The sequence below is a fragment of the Vulpes vulpes genome, chromosome 6 (assembly GCF_048418805.1).
Source record: "Vulpes vulpes isolate BD-2025 chromosome 6, VulVul3, whole genome shotgun sequence".
NCBI lineage: Eukaryota > Metazoa > Chordata > Mammalia > Carnivora > Canidae > Vulpes > Vulpes vulpes.
In genome coordinates, this window is record NC_132785.1 from 126,424,973 (window position 1) to 126,442,433 (window position 17,461).

At 43.7% G+C, this 17,461-nt stretch overlaps 1 protein-coding gene across 7 annotated transcripts in view; it reads left to right on the plus strand.

Moving 5' to 3' along the window:
• EVL (Enah/Vasp-like) overlaps positions 1-17,461 on the plus strand; it is a 145,874-nt gene that overhangs the window by 62,439 nt on the left and 65,974 nt on the right. Inside the window, exon 1 of one of the 7 annotated variants that reach the window (XM_072762295.1) lies at positions 10,836-11,115. The exons of 5 other annotated variants lie outside the window; for them this stretch is intronic. In XM_072762295.1, coding sequence (XP_072618396.1) covers positions 11,105-11,115 — 11 coding nt within the window. In that variant the 5' untranslated portion in view covers positions 10,836-11,104. Of the gene's footprint in view, positions 1-10,835; positions 11,116-17,461 lie in introns of those variants that run through there. One more of the 7 variants, XM_026012564.2, reaches the window with a different exon arrangement.

A 17,461-nucleotide genomic window follows, 5' to 3' on the forward strand; every position in this document is an offset into this window, starting at 1 on the left:
TGTATCATTATTATGTTCCTCCGGATTGATTTTATTTGTAGTCCGCTAAAGCTAGTCAAGTGTCCTGTTTTCTTCAAATGCTCAGTTAAACTATTAGAAACCAACGAAGGAGGCAGAAGGTTTAGAAACATTAAAGTATTCAGCATATGGCTTGAGAAATGAATAGTTTTCAGGTTGAGTTCATAGACTCCCCTTGAAGCCTGAGCATGGACTCTGCACCTGCTGTGTTCTAGGGACGCCTTGTAGTCAGAGGTGCCCTTGCTTTTGTTATATTTTCTCTTCACTTTCTGGAATGCTGAAATAATTTAAAATTGCCACCCTGGATGCAGTCCTTTCTACTGAGTATTATTTCTGGTGGGAGCCAAAATGGTGAGATGATTTTCTCCAACAATCTCAAAGTCCCATAGTTCATTTATAACTCATTTGAAAACATTTTCCATCTGCATTTGGAGCATTTTTTTAAAAAGACTTTATTTGTTTGAGAGAGACAGAGCATGTATACAGGGTAGGGGGGAACAGAGGGAGTAGGAGAAAGACTCTCAACTCCACGCCGAGCACACAGCCTGACATGGGGCTTGATCCCACGACCCTGAGATCATGACCTGAGCTGAAACCAAGAGTCAGATGCTTAACTGACTGAGCCACCAAAGGTGCTTCTGGAGCATTTTTTAATAATGGCTTTATTGAGATATAATTTATAAACCACAGAATTCCACCCACTTAGAGTGTACAGTGCAGCAGTTTCAGTATATCGAGTCCTGCCACCATCACCACAATGTATTTTAGGACATTGTGGTCACCCCAGAAGCAAGCTCTGTACTACTTAGCAGTCACTCCTGGGTTCCCCCAGTCCCTTCTCCCAGGCCTGGACAACCACAGGTCTGCTTCTGTCTTTATGGATTTGCCTGTTCTGCACATACCACGTAAATGGATCATAGAGTATATGGTTCTCCATGACTGGCCTGGTCTGTGTGACTTCCGCACCATAGAGCACATGGCACCACTCTTTGAGATGTTACATTGTTTAAGTCCCTCTGGGACAGAAGGACTGACTTTAGTCAGTCCTCCTCCTCAAGGAGACACAGAGGTGTAAGGAGAGCAGCACTGGGCTGGGAAATAAGAACTGGAGCCCGCACACGATTTCCCTGGTGTCAACAAGGGTTATATTTAGGGAGAGAGGACCCGGGGAGAGGGGAGGGCCCTTAATTTACCTTCTGTATCATCTATAGTGTGAATTTTCTAACTTTAAACAAATACAACTTTAAAATAAGGGCAGACTAGGGAGCTAATGCCTTCTACTTTACTTTGTATCTCTTGATTTTAAAAAAATATCTAAGAAATCATGTATTTTTAAATTCTCAGGATTGTTTAAGTATTTCCCCCCCAAAATTTTTCAGTTACTTTACAGAATTGAGTCTGTATTACATACATACATACATGGTCATGATTATTTTTTCCAGTAATTAATATTCCTCTAGATCCTTAATCAGGTTTTTCTCCTCAAATTCTGTTTGTCGATATCAGAATTGCTGACTTGGTGTTCGTTTATTTATATTTGCCCTATAACTTTTTTCATTTTTAAAGTTTGAAGTTTGAATTATCCTTTCATTTTAACTGTCTAGTAGGTCACTAGTATTTTTAAAAATATTTTATTTATTTATTCATGAGAGACACCAGGAGGGAGAGGCAGAGACACAGGCAGAGGGAGAAGCAGGCTCCATGCAGGGAACTGATGCGGGACTCGATCTCGGGACCCTGATATCATGACCTGAACTGAAGACAGATGCTCAACCACTGAGCCACCCAGGTGCCCCAATAGGTCGCTAGTATTACATGAGTACAGCTGCCTACAAACCAGGCCACGTGTGTTCCTGGGGGTACATTGAGACTTCCTGAGGCTATACTTATTTGAGGATACCCTGGCCCTGACGGAGAGGCCTCTGAGTACAGGGGAAGTGGCTATGGAGAATATCGAAGAGGGCAGCTTTCATTTCAGCAAGGCTACCAACTCATGGCCTAGCACCACCCCTCGTCTCTCTGGTTATCTGTTTAAAATTAAAGACTTCAGATGTGGTGTGCTGCTCTGTGATGTGTCTGAGTTGGGAAATTAGTCGAAATTTTTCTGATAGCAAGTAAATTTGATTTGGCTGAGTAGTTTGATCGAGTAAACAGGCTCTGCCAATTATGTTTTATGACAGACCTTTTTCATAAATTGAAAGAGCTTAGGGTTGGCTGGTGGCTCAGTTGGAAGAGCGTGCAACTCTTGATCTTGAAGTTGTGAATTCAAGCCCTGTGTTGGATATAGAGATTATTTAAAAATAAAATCCCTAGGGGTGCTGGGATGGCTCAGTCAGTTGAGCATCCAACCCTTGGTTTTGGCTCAGGTCATGATCTCAGGGTCCTAGGATTGAGCCCCACATTGGACTCTGCTCAGCATGGAGTCTGTTTAAGATTCTCTCCCTCTCCCTCTGCCTCTCCCCCACTTGTGCACGCACATTCCCTCTCTAAAATAAATAAAATAAAATATTTTTAAAAAGAAAGCACTTAAGCTCAATATTAAGTTATATTTATAAATGTAACATACTTAATGCACATTTTTTTTTTTTATGATAGTCACACAGAGAGAGAGAGGCAGAGACACAGGCAGAGGGAGAAGCAGGCTCCATGCACCGGGAGCCCGACGTGGGATTCGATCCCGAGTCTCTAGGATCGCGCCCTGGGCCAAAGGCAGGCACTAAACCGCTGCGCCACCCAGGGATCCCTTAATGCACATTTTTAATGTACATATACCACATATAATGTTTCTACATATTAAATCCTTTGCAAACATCTCAACTCACCAGGAAAAATTCTAGACGCCACCTAAAAAATATACAACAGGTTACATCATTTTTTTTTTGGTTACATCATTTTTCTAAATATTTCTAGAATGTACACAAGCAGAAAAAATTAGGAAGCTAGAGTAATAGCAATTGCTTCTGCTGTCTTATTCTATATTTTCTCTCTACAGTTTTAATGCTTTTTCTCATTTTTTTTCTTCCTGCCCCTCCTTATGGGTGCATATATTAAATTATCTTCAAATGAATTCAAAATCGTATGTTCTATTTTCATTGTCCTGGTTGCTACTCCTAATTCAGTATGACCCCTGCTTACACTTATTTTTTTGTCATTGATTTAAGGCTTCTCAATGTCCGTGGCCTCCTTAGGCATCAGTATTCTCTTATCTCCCTCTGTTGCTCATAGACTAATACCCACACGCACAAGAGTTGGTGTATCTGCAATTTCTGTCCTAAGTTATAGACACACTTTATCTTTAAGATTTTATTTATTCATTCATGAAAGACAGAGAGAGAGACAGAGACAGAGAGAGAGAGAGAGGCAGAGACACAGGCAGAGGGAGAAGCAGGCTCCAAGCAGGAAGCCCGACGTGGGACTCGATCCCAGGACTCCAGGATCACGCCCTGAGCCGAAGGCAGACACTCAACTGCTGAACCACCCAGGCATGCCAATACACTTTCTTTAAAAATGGTTATTGATTATCATTGCCTATCAAATAATTAAACCCAGGCAATAAGAAATTTTACAGATTTTTACTTCCCCCAGTTTTTTAAAACCATTTTAATCTACAATTCTGTGGTATTAAGTACATTTTCAATGTTCAGCCATCACCACAGTCCAGTTTCAAAACATTTGCATCTCCCCTAAAGGAAGTTCCATACTCACTAAGCCAGTCTCTTCCCATGCTTCCCCCATCCCCATTAATTATAGTTTTTGTGTTTTTTGATGTTTTGACATCCTTGGGGGAACTTACTGGGGGGAGAAACACTGCCCCTCACAGAGCTAGCCGTCACAGAGCTAGGTAAGTCCTATAGACCATAAATAGTTGGTGGGGCCACCTTTCATGTACAAGCCAACCCACCCTATTCCACATCCCCAATACCTCCTTTATCTGACTCATAGTCCCCAAGCCAGGATTTCCCCTGCCCCAAGCTACCCCAAATGACTAGGGACAGCCCCTGTCCCCTCAGGCCTGCTGGAATTACTCAAACTAGCAATTCTGATCTGTTTACCCTGCCCTGCCTTTCCCTCAGAGACCCCAAGAAAGGCTGTGGCCTGTGCTTTCCCCTTGCTCCTTCCTGCCTCCTGACAACACTAGTGCTTCCCTAACACCATACCTCTTATGTCTAGGTATAAATTCTATACCTAGACACACTTTATCTTTAAGATTTTATTTATTCAAGAGAGGCAGAGACATAGGCAGAGGGAGAAGCAGGCTCCATGCAGGAAGCCTGATGTGGGACTCGATCCCAGGACTCCAGGATCACGCACTGAGCCGAAGGCAGACACTCAACTGCTGAGCCACCCAGGTGTCCCAATACACTTTCTTTAAAAATGGTTATTGATTATCATTGCCTATCAAATAATTAAACTCAGGCAATAAGAAACTTTACAGATTTTTTACCTCTTATAGGTGTTAACACCTATGCCTCCCCGCTTAAGGGGGAGCTGTGAGTAACATTAAATTTTAGTGGCATTGTCATCACTCAGTTACCTTTATAAACTAAGACCCAGGAACAAATTATTGCTGCCACCCACGATGACACTAACCTATGTTCAGAAATGGACAGAGATCAATTATGTATTTTTTTAAGATTTATTTATTTATTTATTCATGATAGACACGGAGAGAGAGAGAGGCAGAGACATAGGCAGAGGGAGAAGCAGGCTTCATGCTGGGAGCCCGACGTGGGACTTGATTCCGGGACCCCAGGATTGCGCCCTGGGCCAAAGGCAGGCGCTAAACTGCTGAGCCACCCAGGGATCCCCAATTATGTATTTCTTATTATATATCACAGTTGCTTCATTTGTTCTTTTATCTTCCAAGTATTTTATAGTGCTTGCACTTCTCAGAGATGTTGTCATTTTCCCATGTGAGTTCATTATTTCCTTGGAACAGTCAATTGACTTGGCTAGTAATGTCTATTTATGCTGCAGATGAGTTTGGCCAGGAGCTTGGTTGGGATGGAAGTTACTTGGGGCAGAGAACCCTGTATTGCATACTAGATTCAAACATTCTCTTTACAAACGTTGAGATATGAAAAACAAGACCATGTCAACATGCTCTCTGTGCACTAGTAATTCACATACTTCCTGAGTACCAGTATTTTAGGCAGAACAGCTTAACAAACATCCTGAACACATGGTGTGTATACCAAGAATTGTGCCGAGCACAACTGGTTATAAAAGAGGAATAAAACATGGTAGCCCCTCCCTAAAGGACAATCATCTGTGACATTAAATTGATAATACTGTAAAATACAGAAGAAACACATCAGCAGGGATAATTTTGTCTATCTTGGGGGCTCAATAAGCCCTTCGTTGAAGAGGTGATATGTAAATTGGGTCTTGAAGGGCAAACCCAGTGCCTTCATTTGGTCATGCAGCATTGCCAGTAGATTTTTGCAATGTGTGACTGATGGTAACTAATTCTGTGCAACCGTCTCCCTGTCCCCTTTTCTTGCACCCATAGGACACAAGGACCTTCTACTCAGAACAGTCTTTTTTTTTTTTAACACAAGTTCTCATGAAAAAACCAGTATTAGAAAGCAAATTTTTTTCCCTCTGTTTCTTAGTCAAAGACTCTTTTATGCTTAAACATCCCACTGAGAGAGAGTAGAAGAGAGAACAGTCTGTTTACAGAAAAGAAAACTAAGATCCACAGAAGTTAGATGACTTTCCCAAGCCACAAAACACGTCTTTGAATTTGATCTCTTAAGTAAAGTGTCCTTTAGTGTATATAGCTCCCTGATTTGTTGTCAACCATTCTGGTGTCTGTTGGGATCTAGGCAGATGGGAAACACCGCTTTCAATTCAAGTCAATACAGTTGCCAGTTACTGAGCATTTATTATGCTCAAGATGCAGAGCCAAATGCCTTAGCATTTAGTATCCTGTGTGAGATTTGTTGACTTTCTGATTCATTCATTCATTTATATATTCATCATGCAGTCAGCATTTACCTTGCACCTGCTACATCCTAAACAGTGTACTAAGTGCTGAGCTCAATTTATAGTAACACCTTATAAGGTACTGCCTTAAACAGGACATTTCTTAACATTCTCAGAATTGCTCATCAGATGTTAACAGCTCCTTTCCTATTTTTCCAGTATTTTCTATTGCTTTGACACAGTTGATTTAGGATTTGGTGTTGTACTTGAAGTTCATAGTTATTAATATGGCCAGTCCCTTCATTAAGCAGATGAGGAAACTGAGAATGAGTGGGGAAATAAATGCCCAAGGATATAGATATCAATAATAAAGTATGGGCTAGAATCCATTTTTCATAACACCCTGGCCAAAGATATTTCTCATTTCTTACTCCTCTTAATTTCACGCAAGTGCCTTATTAAAGCTAGATGGCAGAGTTAAAAGAATGCCCCCAGAAGAGTCAGTCTTACCTCTTATCTACTTGTTGAAACCAAGAAAAAGAAAAGACAAGACAGTAATTATAAAACTGGAGGACAGTGGAGATGGAGAATGGAAATGAAAGGCATATTCCTACAAGTGAAGATTTTACACCCAGGCTGGCATCTTCAGGAAATGCTCAGAAAATGAAAGAGAATACCCTTTGGTAGTTAATAATTATCACTGACTTCCACTTCAGGCCATGACAGAGAGATGATCATAGACTTGCTCTCTTGACCAAATAACTATGAAACTAAACAAAATACATGAAGCATCTGAATATATGGGTACTGAAACTCATATAAAATATTAAATTCTTGCTGTTTTGAGGCATTGACAGGTAGCACAGGACTGAATCTTGAGTGAAGAAACATAATAAGCCCCACGATGGCTCTGTCTTTCTGCCTGGGGCCTCCTTCTGGTTATGGCACAGAATGGTGGGACTCAAGCAGAAAATTGATCTTAATGAGTTCAGAAGGCAGATATTGGAATTTTAGGCTACTGAAATAGCTGGATATTGCAGGACAAAGAAATAGAGATGAGGAAGCCCTATGGTAGGAGCAAGGATAGAGTTTTATGTAGGGATTCACTTTGTTTCCTAAGGCTGGCTAGCTGTGCGTGTGTAGAATAAGACTTGTCTATGAGGCCTATCACAGATTGCCTGCTGAAGGGCTAAGGACTGAATGATGATGCCAAAGTTCTTGCAGTGCTGGGAGATATAAGAGATTCTAGTTAGCCAAATGAAGAGACCTCACTGAGCACCTTAGGCATTCAGTTGAGACCCCAGAACAGCCATACCTTAGGAGTGAGGACTATACCCTTGAGTAAGGGCCACACCCTGGGGCTAAGTTCAAAATGGAAATAGAACTTAAAAGGGAATTAATACATACACACTTGACTTCATCAAAAGAATCTGCTAGTAATTTACCTGCCTGCCAGGACAAATTCCATGCCTCTAAAGGAAAACAGTATTACCTAGACTATCTGCACTATGTCATCACAATGTCTAACATACAATCACGAGTTAGTGGACACATAACGAGTCAAGAGATACAGCCTCTACTTAAGGGGGAAAAGCAATCAGTAGAGCCTGAAGTTTGAATTTGCAGACAAGTACTTCCAAGTTGCTATTATACATACATTCAAAGACTTAGAAGGTGGATAGAATGAGCAAACATACAGAGAAACGGAAATTGTAAAAAATTTACTAAATAAGAGTTCTAGTACTAGAGATGAAATACTAAAATTCACTAGATGAGATCAAAAGTGGATCAGAGATTGTATTAAAAAGAGTTGGTGGACTTGGATACTGAACAGTAGAAATCACCTATTCTGAAAACCAGGGAAATAATATTAAAAAATTTAAGACTTTGTGGGATGATACCAAGAATTCTGCATATGTGTGATTGGAATCCGGAAGGAAAAGGAGAAAGGGAATGGGGCAGAAGAATAATGCTGGAATAAATAATTACTATAACCTTCCCATTTGCTGAAAAACTTTAACTTACATATCCAAGAATCTCAGCAAACCCCTAGCAGGAAAAATACAAAGAAAGCCACACTTCAGCACTTCATAGTCACTGGAAACCAAAGAAAAGGAAAATATTAAAAGTGACTAGAGGAAATATATACTATATACAGAGGATGATGATATAAATGATGGCTAACTTCTCATCAGAAACCATGGATGTCAGACAGTAGAATGACATTTATTTTTTAACTGCTAAAAGAAAAAGTCTCAAAATTCCCTATTCAGAAAAAAGCACCGTCAAGTATGTTGACAAAATAAAAGTGTTTTCCAAATAAAAGAAAACTAGGGGATTTGTGGCTGATATACCTGATATATACTCCTCAGGCTGAAGAAAAATTATGCCAGGAAACTTGAATGTTTAGGAAGGAATGAGGAGTACTAGAAAGCATAAGTATGAGTAAATATAAGACTGTTTATTAAAAATATATATTTGCATATATATGTGTATATGACCTTTTTTTTTTTAAAGATTTTAATTATTCATGAAAAAGAGAGAGAGGCAAAGACATAGGCAGAGGGAGAAGCAGGTTCCATGCAGGAAGCCTGATGTGGGGCTTGATCCCGGGACTCCAGGATCATGCCCTGAGCCAAAGGCAGACACTCAACTGCTGAGCCAGCCAGGCGTCCCTTGTATAAGACCATTTAAAGCAAAAATTCGTAACATGACATATAGTGACTATGTAGGCGTGTGATGACTGTTGTGTATACTTTGTATACTCTACAAAAGTAAGGATGTGTATTGCAAACCCCAGAAAGACTTCTAAAAAGTAATGTAAAGAGGCATACCTAAAAGTCAAAAGAGAAATGAAAATGGAATTCTTAAAACTATTTACTCAAAAGAATGCAGGACAAGAGAAATAGAAAAACCAAAACAGACGAGACAGATAGAAAACAAATAGCAAAATGGGAGACCTATATCCAACCATATCAGTAAATTACATGTAAAAGGACTAAATACTCCAGTTAAAAGATAGAGATTGTCAGACCAAATGAAATGCAAGACTTAATCGCATACTGTCTTTAAGAGACACTAAATACAGAGGTACAAGAGGCTGAAAGTAAAGTGCAGTAGGCAAAGCAATGCTCCCACCCCACCCTGACCCCCAGAAGCTGTGAATATGTTACCTTGTGTGACAGAAGGGACTTTGCAGATGTGATCAGAGTGATGCACGTTGAGGTGGGGCACCTATCCTGATTATCCAGTGGGCCTGGCCTCATCACCTGAGCCCTTAAAGGCAGAGAACCTGCCTAAAAAAAAAAGAAAAAAACAAAGAAAATGGTAACTATGGGAGGTGCTGGACATGTTAATTAGCTTGACCATGGTGATTATTTCACAGTGTTTACATCCATCAAAACATCAAGTCATACACCTCAAATATAAATTATACATATAAAATATAAATTTTACATATAAACACAATTTTTGTCGGTTGTACCTCAGTAAGGGTAGAAAAAAATAAAAGCCCCTCTCCCCACAAAAGACTCAGATCTGACCACCAGAAGAGCTAGCAGGGGAGACCCTTTCCTGGCTGTGGTCAAGAAGAGATGTTAGGGTGGGAGAAGGAGTTGTAGTGACACTGCTTTGCCAGCTTTGCACGCGGAGGACAGGCCGTGAGAAAGGAGTGTGAGGACCTCTTCAAGCTGAAAGAGGCCAGGAAGTTACTCTCCTTTGGAGTCTCCAGAGGGTAAGCTAGCACTTCAACACCTTAACTTTAGCTCAGTGAAACCCTTGAGATCTATGTCAGTCTTCTGACCTATTATCTCATGAAACTAAGATAATAAATGTATGTTATAAGCTCTAAGTATGCAGTAATTTGTTACAGCAACAACAGAAGACCAGTATGGGGTGTAGATGCACCAGGCAAATAGCACAAGAAAACCAAATGGCTGCACTAATACCAGATAAAGTAAACTTAAAGACAAAAAATATAACCAGTGATAAAGAAGGACAATTTCATACCAATCAGAGGATCAATTCATCAGGAAAACACAGTAGCCATAAAATATATGTACCTAATAAGAGCTCCAAGATACATGAAGTAAAAATGGACAGAATGAGAGTAGTAGACAAATCCACAATCACCAGTTGGAAATTTTAAACCTTTCTTTTGGACAAGTACTCTGAGCAGCCCTTCTTCACTGTGTCAATCATAGCATTCTCATACATTTATTCATTAGCATTCCAGTGTCTTCCTTTCTATACTCTGAAAGCCCTTCACGGACTTTAAGGACTGCCGTCGTCTTCTGTGTTCTGTCCCTTGGTTCTAGGACAAGGCCTGACTCTGCGGTGTCCATTCATTTTGAACGAAGGATTGGGAATGGGCCTCATCTCCATGACAGCCTGGGGAAGGCAGGCAGAGTCAGGGTGGTGAGCCCCATCCCGCACCTAAGGAAACTGAAGCCCCCGGGTCACTCGGTGAACTAGGGACAGAGCCAGTTTTCCAGCTTGCCTCACACATCTCCCTGACAGGCCCTCAGCTGCTGCCTGAGCGATCAGCGTTGGAGAGAAGTGTCTCCCCAACAGAGGTGCAAAACTGATACCAAAGTCAATATTAAACCTTGAGCCCCTATCAAAACAGCCTTCTTTCTCCAGAGCATCGATTAGGGTAGTTCTGAGTTCTCAGAGGTTTTTCACAGATGCCTTGAGGAAGCCGTCCACACTGACCCTCCCCTTGTCATAGCAGGTGGAGAAGCTAGGCCTAGACCTCCGAGGTGGCTGTGGCTGAGCAGACAGGCATGGACGGGTGGGGGAGCCAGCACCACCACAGGTCCCACCCCCAGCCTGCTGCTGCACCCTCACAGGAAGTGCTTCGGGGCTTGAGGCTGAGGCATGGGAGTTCCGGGTGGCTCAGTGGCTCCAGGCCGCCCACGCTGGCGGGGCTCTGCACTCTGCGCCTCTTGTTTCTCTCTCTTCTCCCTAGGTTTCAGTTTATAACTGGGGTTTGTTTCCCCTTTATCTCTGGTTCAGCTTCCTTTTCCTGTTTGGTTTTAAGTAGAGTCTAAAAATCAAGTTGCTGCCCTCCGGGGGTCTGTGGTCCTCTAATCGACATAGCCTGTGGGGAGTACAGGACTCACCTCCTCAGGGTTCCCTGTGCTAAAGCCTTTCAGCCATGGCCACTGGGTGAGTATGGGGACCAAAAAGGGGACAGAGGAACATCAAGAGGAAACCCACAGTCAGAATGGTGTAGAGCTGAAGGAACCATAGACATCATCCCAGATCCCCTTGCTCTACTAATGGGGGGATCAAGGACCAGAGGGCCAGGGACTTAGCCAGGGTCACACAGCAGGTTAGTCACAGAGCCTGCCCACTCTCCTTCTGCAGATCTGTCATTACATGGGCCTGTGTCTCTTGATGTCTGTGATCTTTCATGGCTTCTGTGTTGAAAGCACTACTCAGAAGTCAGACACCCGCCTCAGATTGTAGAGTGGCTCTGAACAATCTAAGGGGGTTGTGGTTTGGCTCTGAGGGCCTTGGCTCTTCTCTCCAGAATGGCCTGAAAACATTCAGGTTGTTGTCTCTGAATACTGGGCAAAGCGGAGAAGCACCAAGGTTTCTTTTATAATAGAAACTTCATGAACTGACTAGAAGAGTCCTGACCTGCTTGAGAGACTGGTGACTGACTTAGGCTATTGGCCACTCAGACTCCCGCTGCTCAGTGTGTGTTTGGGTGGCAATCAGGCTACCCTGTGCATGTCTAATTGTGAGTGCTCTCTGTAAAGGTGGGGTGGCACTTCAGCTGTGATTCTTCCCGCCCTGCGACCCCATGTTGTAAGATTGTAGGTGATAAGACTGTTGATCCTCTGGGATTTTTGGTGTTTATTTGATTAATTCATTACAACTTTGTGTCTTAGCATGAAATGATCATCTCTCACCTTGCAAAGTACTTTACAATTTCTAAAGTGCTGTTTCACCTGTTTTCTTACTTGGTTCTTTCAACCGTGTTGGGTGGATCAAGAAGGTGCTATTATTCCCATTTTGAGGAGGAGGAAGCCCAGCCTCTGGAAGGTGGTGGCTCTGGCCCAAGGTCACCTGGCTGGGAGAGGCAGGACAGCCGCACCCCGCATTTTTTCCAGAGCACCACACGGACACTCTGGAAGCCTTTGGCAGTGAGCTAATAAAACCGGCCCTACAGTAAATAGGTCTTGGCCGATACTCCTTCTGCTCAACAGAAGGGAGTGTTTGGTGAGGGGACGTAGCAATCTTGGACAGGCTGTTGGAGTCTCCTTTCTCTAGGCCCAGAGTCGTCAGGGCCAGGGAAACTCTCTTAATGGTTGGCTTTATTCCTGCTCCTTTGCAGCCGGTTTTCTATCATTTTAATAATTTTCCTGTAACTTTAAAGGGCTTGTGGGTGGAGCTGTGGAGAACAGAAAACTTTCATTTCAAAACCATGTGAACTTCCAGAGTGGGTAAGGATCAGAGTCATTTTCAGCTATGAATTATAGTGTGAGAAGCTCACACAGTTTACTCTGTCCTGTCAACTGCTGCTGCAGAAAAGCATATCTGAAATAAATGGGGAGGAAGCAAAACAATTTTTTGAAGATCTTTTAAAACAGTAAGTCTTAGAGTTTTCCATCTTGAAAGGCCCTTAGAGCTGATCCACAGTCGATCATCCAGGTTAGTGGTGCTTTAGGCCTCTTACCCTCCACTTCAACCAAATTAACTCTTTTATCTTTTTGAAGTATTACTCAGTATTTCTTTGAGGGAAAAAGTGTGTATTGTTGCGATGTTGGTTTTGAAGTCTGAAAACTTCCTAATGAGTCCAGTTCTGAGGTACACAGATCAAGAAATAGAGGCCCAGAGTCCAGGCAGGCCTGGGCTGGTGAATGAAGTAGTGGCCCAACCAAACGGAAACCCCAGGTGTCCTGCATCTCCCTCCCCACTCAAGGCTGGTAAGGCTGCCGCAGGATCCACAAGCACAGCAGCTAGAAAACCAGCAAGCTTTTTGGTTTGCTTCCTACTAGGATATAACATCTAGATTGCAGACACCATCGTGCCTGTGGCGGGGGTTCACAGGGTCTTGGAATCATGAAAACTTGTCTTCTAGCCCCCACTCTGGCCATCCATAAGCCAAGAAACGTTTCCCCGAGTACTTAGCTGTGGGCTGGGAGTGGGAGTGTGCTGAGTACATGGTAGTGTCCAGCCTGCCCTCGCTGGCAACGTTGCCTTCCGTTCTGTCAGCAGTTCTGAGGGCAGCAGGTCTTGTTTTTATTGCTTTCATTTCACAGAGGAAGAAACCAAAGCGGAGAAGGAGCAACCTACTAGGCGACATAGCCTTGAGCTGCTGACTCCAGATGCTTCGTTCTCTGTCCTTCTGCCACGACCAAGAGCTGGTCTCTGCTCAGAGATGCAGAGACACGCAGAGTCAGGGAGATAGCACTCATAGGTGGAGAGCCTGTGAGTCTGCAGCTCCACACAAGACACACAGCAATGAGCACATACAGGAAGAGCAACAGGGGTTGAGAAGTTGGGGCTGCTGGGAATGACTTTGACCTTGGGTGACCCTGGAGGATAGGGCATGATTTTTAGAAAGGAACCGAGCCAGCCTTCCAGTCGGTGTCAGCCAGAGGCTGCTCTAGGTGCCAGGGAAACAAGGGAACAAGACAGGCCGTCCTGTCCAGAAAACTGCAGTGGGGCAGGGTAGGAAGGGGATGTAGTCAAGAAACCATAAACCAAAGATGAGAGAGAAACCAAACAGCGCCAGAGGCTGGTAGCAAATGACTGGGCCATCACCTCGCCTAGCACCCAGGTGGGGGACATGTATTCAGACACTCAGCTGTGAGGTCACGAGGCTGCTGTGCAAAAATCCAAAGATGGACACATGAGGCAGGGGTATGTGGGGACAGCAAATGTAAAGGCCCTGACAGGAATGGTTTCCTGGTTTGGTGAGGTCAGGGGTCAGAGAATAAGGAGGGTGAAGCCACGTGAGCCAGGGGACAGGGAAGAGCGATAGAGGCCAAGAAGTGGACAGGCCTTCTCATATAGGACTGGCAAGCCTAATGAGGAAGTAGATTTTATTTGTTGTGTCATGGGAAGCCTTTGTGGGGGTGGTTAAGCACAGGGAAAGGCATCCCACAGAGGCTTAAGCAAAATCATTGTGGTCGCTGGGTGGATTAATGTCTGTCTGGTAGCAAGAGTGGAGGCAGGGAGACCTCCCAATGCACTTGCCCTCTACCTGGTAGGAGGCAGTCATTGGGGCTGCGGATGAGGCAGTCAGTGTAGATGGGAAGAAGCAGTGGGCTTTGGGATGCATTTTGAAGGCACAGCCTCCAGGACGTTCTGCTGGGTCGGATCCCAACTCAGGTGGCCTGTGGTTTCTTTCACCACAGCGTGGGGTGGGGGGCTTGAGGTAAGCAGCTGGAGGGCTAGTTGGGAGTTCTGGAGGATTTTGAGCCTGTGCAGGACAGGCTCCCAGTAAATGTTGGTGGAACCAGACTGCACTAAATGGGAACCAGCTGATCCCAGAGTGCAGCAGGAAGGCTGCGGAGAGAGTGTCTGCCCCTTTCTGGTAGAGCCTACTCATTCCAGTCCCTTCCCTTGTCTCCCTCTCATCATTACCGTGCCTGATTGGTGTGTTGTTTTTTTCTAAAGCCTTATCACCTTCCAACATACTACATAACTTATTTGTTATTTTTATTATTTATCTTTTTCTCCGTGCCTGTAAAATGTAAGTTCCACAAGGGAGCCCAGACTTTTGTCTGTCTTGCTCACTAATCCAAAAACAATACACATTTATCCAGTTGCTGGATTTAATTAACTACTTTTGATGCCTGATACTAGAGATGCCTGAGCTACCAAAGCTCCTGCTCAGTGGATGTGGCAGGGTGGAGAAGAGGCCAGAAAAGCAGGCATCTTGCTTGTTCTCAGAGTGAAGGCACCAAGGCTCCCTGTACAGTCAGACATGGTAATTACCGCTTGTTCCACTGCCTTGCAGATCTGGAATATGGAAAGGTGTGAGAAGCCTCACACAGCATGAGTCTGCCCCACAGTCCCTCCAGCCCCCTCCTTTGCCTCTGTAGCAGGGCTTGGAAGACTGCTTCTAGGAGTAGCTGGCATTTCCTTAGACGTCTTGTCCTCACAGGCGAGTCAGAGAGTCCCAGAAGCCTATGGTCAAACAAGCCCTCAGAGATCACTTTGTTCAGTTGCTGCTCCCAGGGACATGTAGCCAGGTCATTTGGAGAGCTTCTTGAGACTTCTGTCTTCTTCTGTTCCAAAGAACCCAATGTGCCTCCAATTGAAAAACATTACCACAATGATTCTAGGCCGTTCTCCTGGGAGTATGTTGCGTTCCTGGTGCATCCTGGGCAGAAGGTGGCTGAAAACCGGTCTCATCCAGTGATTTTACTTTTGTAGCTGAACCCCTAAAGGCGAAAAAGAAAAACAGCTACGCTTTCTAGAGTGTTTCTTGCCAAGCATTGTTCCAATCATGTGGTGGACACTGTATTTATCCTCATCCTCTGAGGTGTTGTGCTGTTAGTCACAGCTTGTGGGTAAGAACAGGGGTCAGCAGAGAGGTCACTCATTCCAGGTCACAGTGGTATCACTTGACAGAGTTGGATTTAAAACCAGGTCTCTTGTGTTCTCAAAAGCTAAGCTTAGCTGTAGCCTCTTGAAGGAACTCACCCCAAATTGCAGTCAAGATTCAGATCAGGGCCTCCTCGTTCCTGTTATCCTTTGTGGTCTCTGATTTCACACCGTTCATCCCACGAGAGAGGAGGACAGCTCTGTCCTCCTATGGCTCACCGTGTCTGTCTCTGTCAGTCATTCATCACTGTATGCCCAACGTGCAGCAGGACCTGGTGTTACTCCTCTCTGCTTGTCCCTATGCTTACTCAGATGTGTATTGAGCTGATAATATCAGGGGCTAAGCCAGGTCTCATTCCTGGGCTATTAATTTGCCCTTGGAGATAAGCATACTGCCCCAGTCCTTGGTCCTGCCAGAGATCTGCAGCTGTCCCAAGGCTGTGTTGAAACCCATTCCACGTCCACAAGTGATTGGAATCATATACTGTGAGGAAATGGGCATGTATTAGAATTTATAAATGGTTTTGAGGTTCAAGTAGCCCTAGTGTCCACATGGACTGTCAAATGGCTTCCCAAGGAAAGGTCTATGTTGGTGGCCTTGAAAGAAAGTGTGGGAAGTGGCTGTGAGACGGCTTCTAAGAATATCAGACTCTCTCAACAGTTGGCTGGAGTGTTTTTTCCAGATTCCACTAGCCTCCGCAGAGAAGTTGAGAGCAGCTGTCTAAGCATCTGGGCCAGCGGCATTATAACAGAAAAGGCAAACATCTTGATTGCAGGTGACGTAGTGATCTGATTCTCCCAACCAATTTGGTTGGAAGTAAAGAGATCTGGGCACTGAGTTTAGGCTTCATTCACCCAAAGCCTTTCTTTCATTCTGATGCTTACAAAAATGGGGCTCAAACAGTTAGCATTGAGTTTCTGCGTGTGAAAATATGCAAACCTCACCCACTGTTTTCTTTGCTGTAGTTCAGCCATTCTCAAATGTGGTCAGAACTGCCCTTTTAGGGATCTGTGAGTCAAAACTATATTTGTAATAACACTGAGACATTGTTTGCCTTTTTCACTCATCTCATAAGCGCGCTCGGTGGGATTTTCCAGAGGCTTCATGACATGTGTTGACATCGTCAATGTGACAGGTAATGAAATGTGTGCTTGTGCATTCCTGTGTTTTAAAAAATTCTCAGTTTTGATTTCAACTATGGTAACTACGGATAGACTGAACCTACGTAAACAAGCTTTTTGGCATCTCAGTAGTTTTTATGGGCATGAAAGGGTCCTGAAACAAAAAGGTCTCAAGAACCACTTCTGTAAAATAGTTTATGTGCATGTACTACAAGAAACACCCACAGAATCCGTAAGCATCCAGTTCAAGAGACCGGCTCCTATGGGAAGGGAGGGGTCCTGAGATCTGGGGAGAAGGTGCAACAGTTTCACCTGAGGTGATACCTATTCCCAGACTGAGCAGTAGGATTGTGGGAACCACTTCTCACAGGTATGAAATAGTTCAGGATACATGTTTTAAGTTGAAAACATAACATTAAACATGTTTCAAGCCTGTTGCCGCTAAGGGGGGGAATACCAAGGGGAGAATGTACCTTTCCACCAGAGAGATCTGGTGGTAGTTTCCTTAATCTACTTTGCCTCTGGAAGAGGAGGCAGCTACCCTCATGTGCCTCCTAATGTGCTGGGATCCAGTAAGTATCCACCATCACCTATGTCTGGTTCTCACTTGTTTGCTCTGAACCTAGTCATGAGGAAACAGTCCAGAACATGGACAGCCTACAAGACAATTAGCCAGAAGGCTTCACACACAAAAGTCAACATCAACGAAAAACAAAAAATGGCCTAACATTCTAGCCTAAAAGTAAGCAAACTGCCTAACCAAATAAGTGGATCCTGGACCTATAAAAATCAAAACATTTGGGAGATTAGATAACTTTAATAC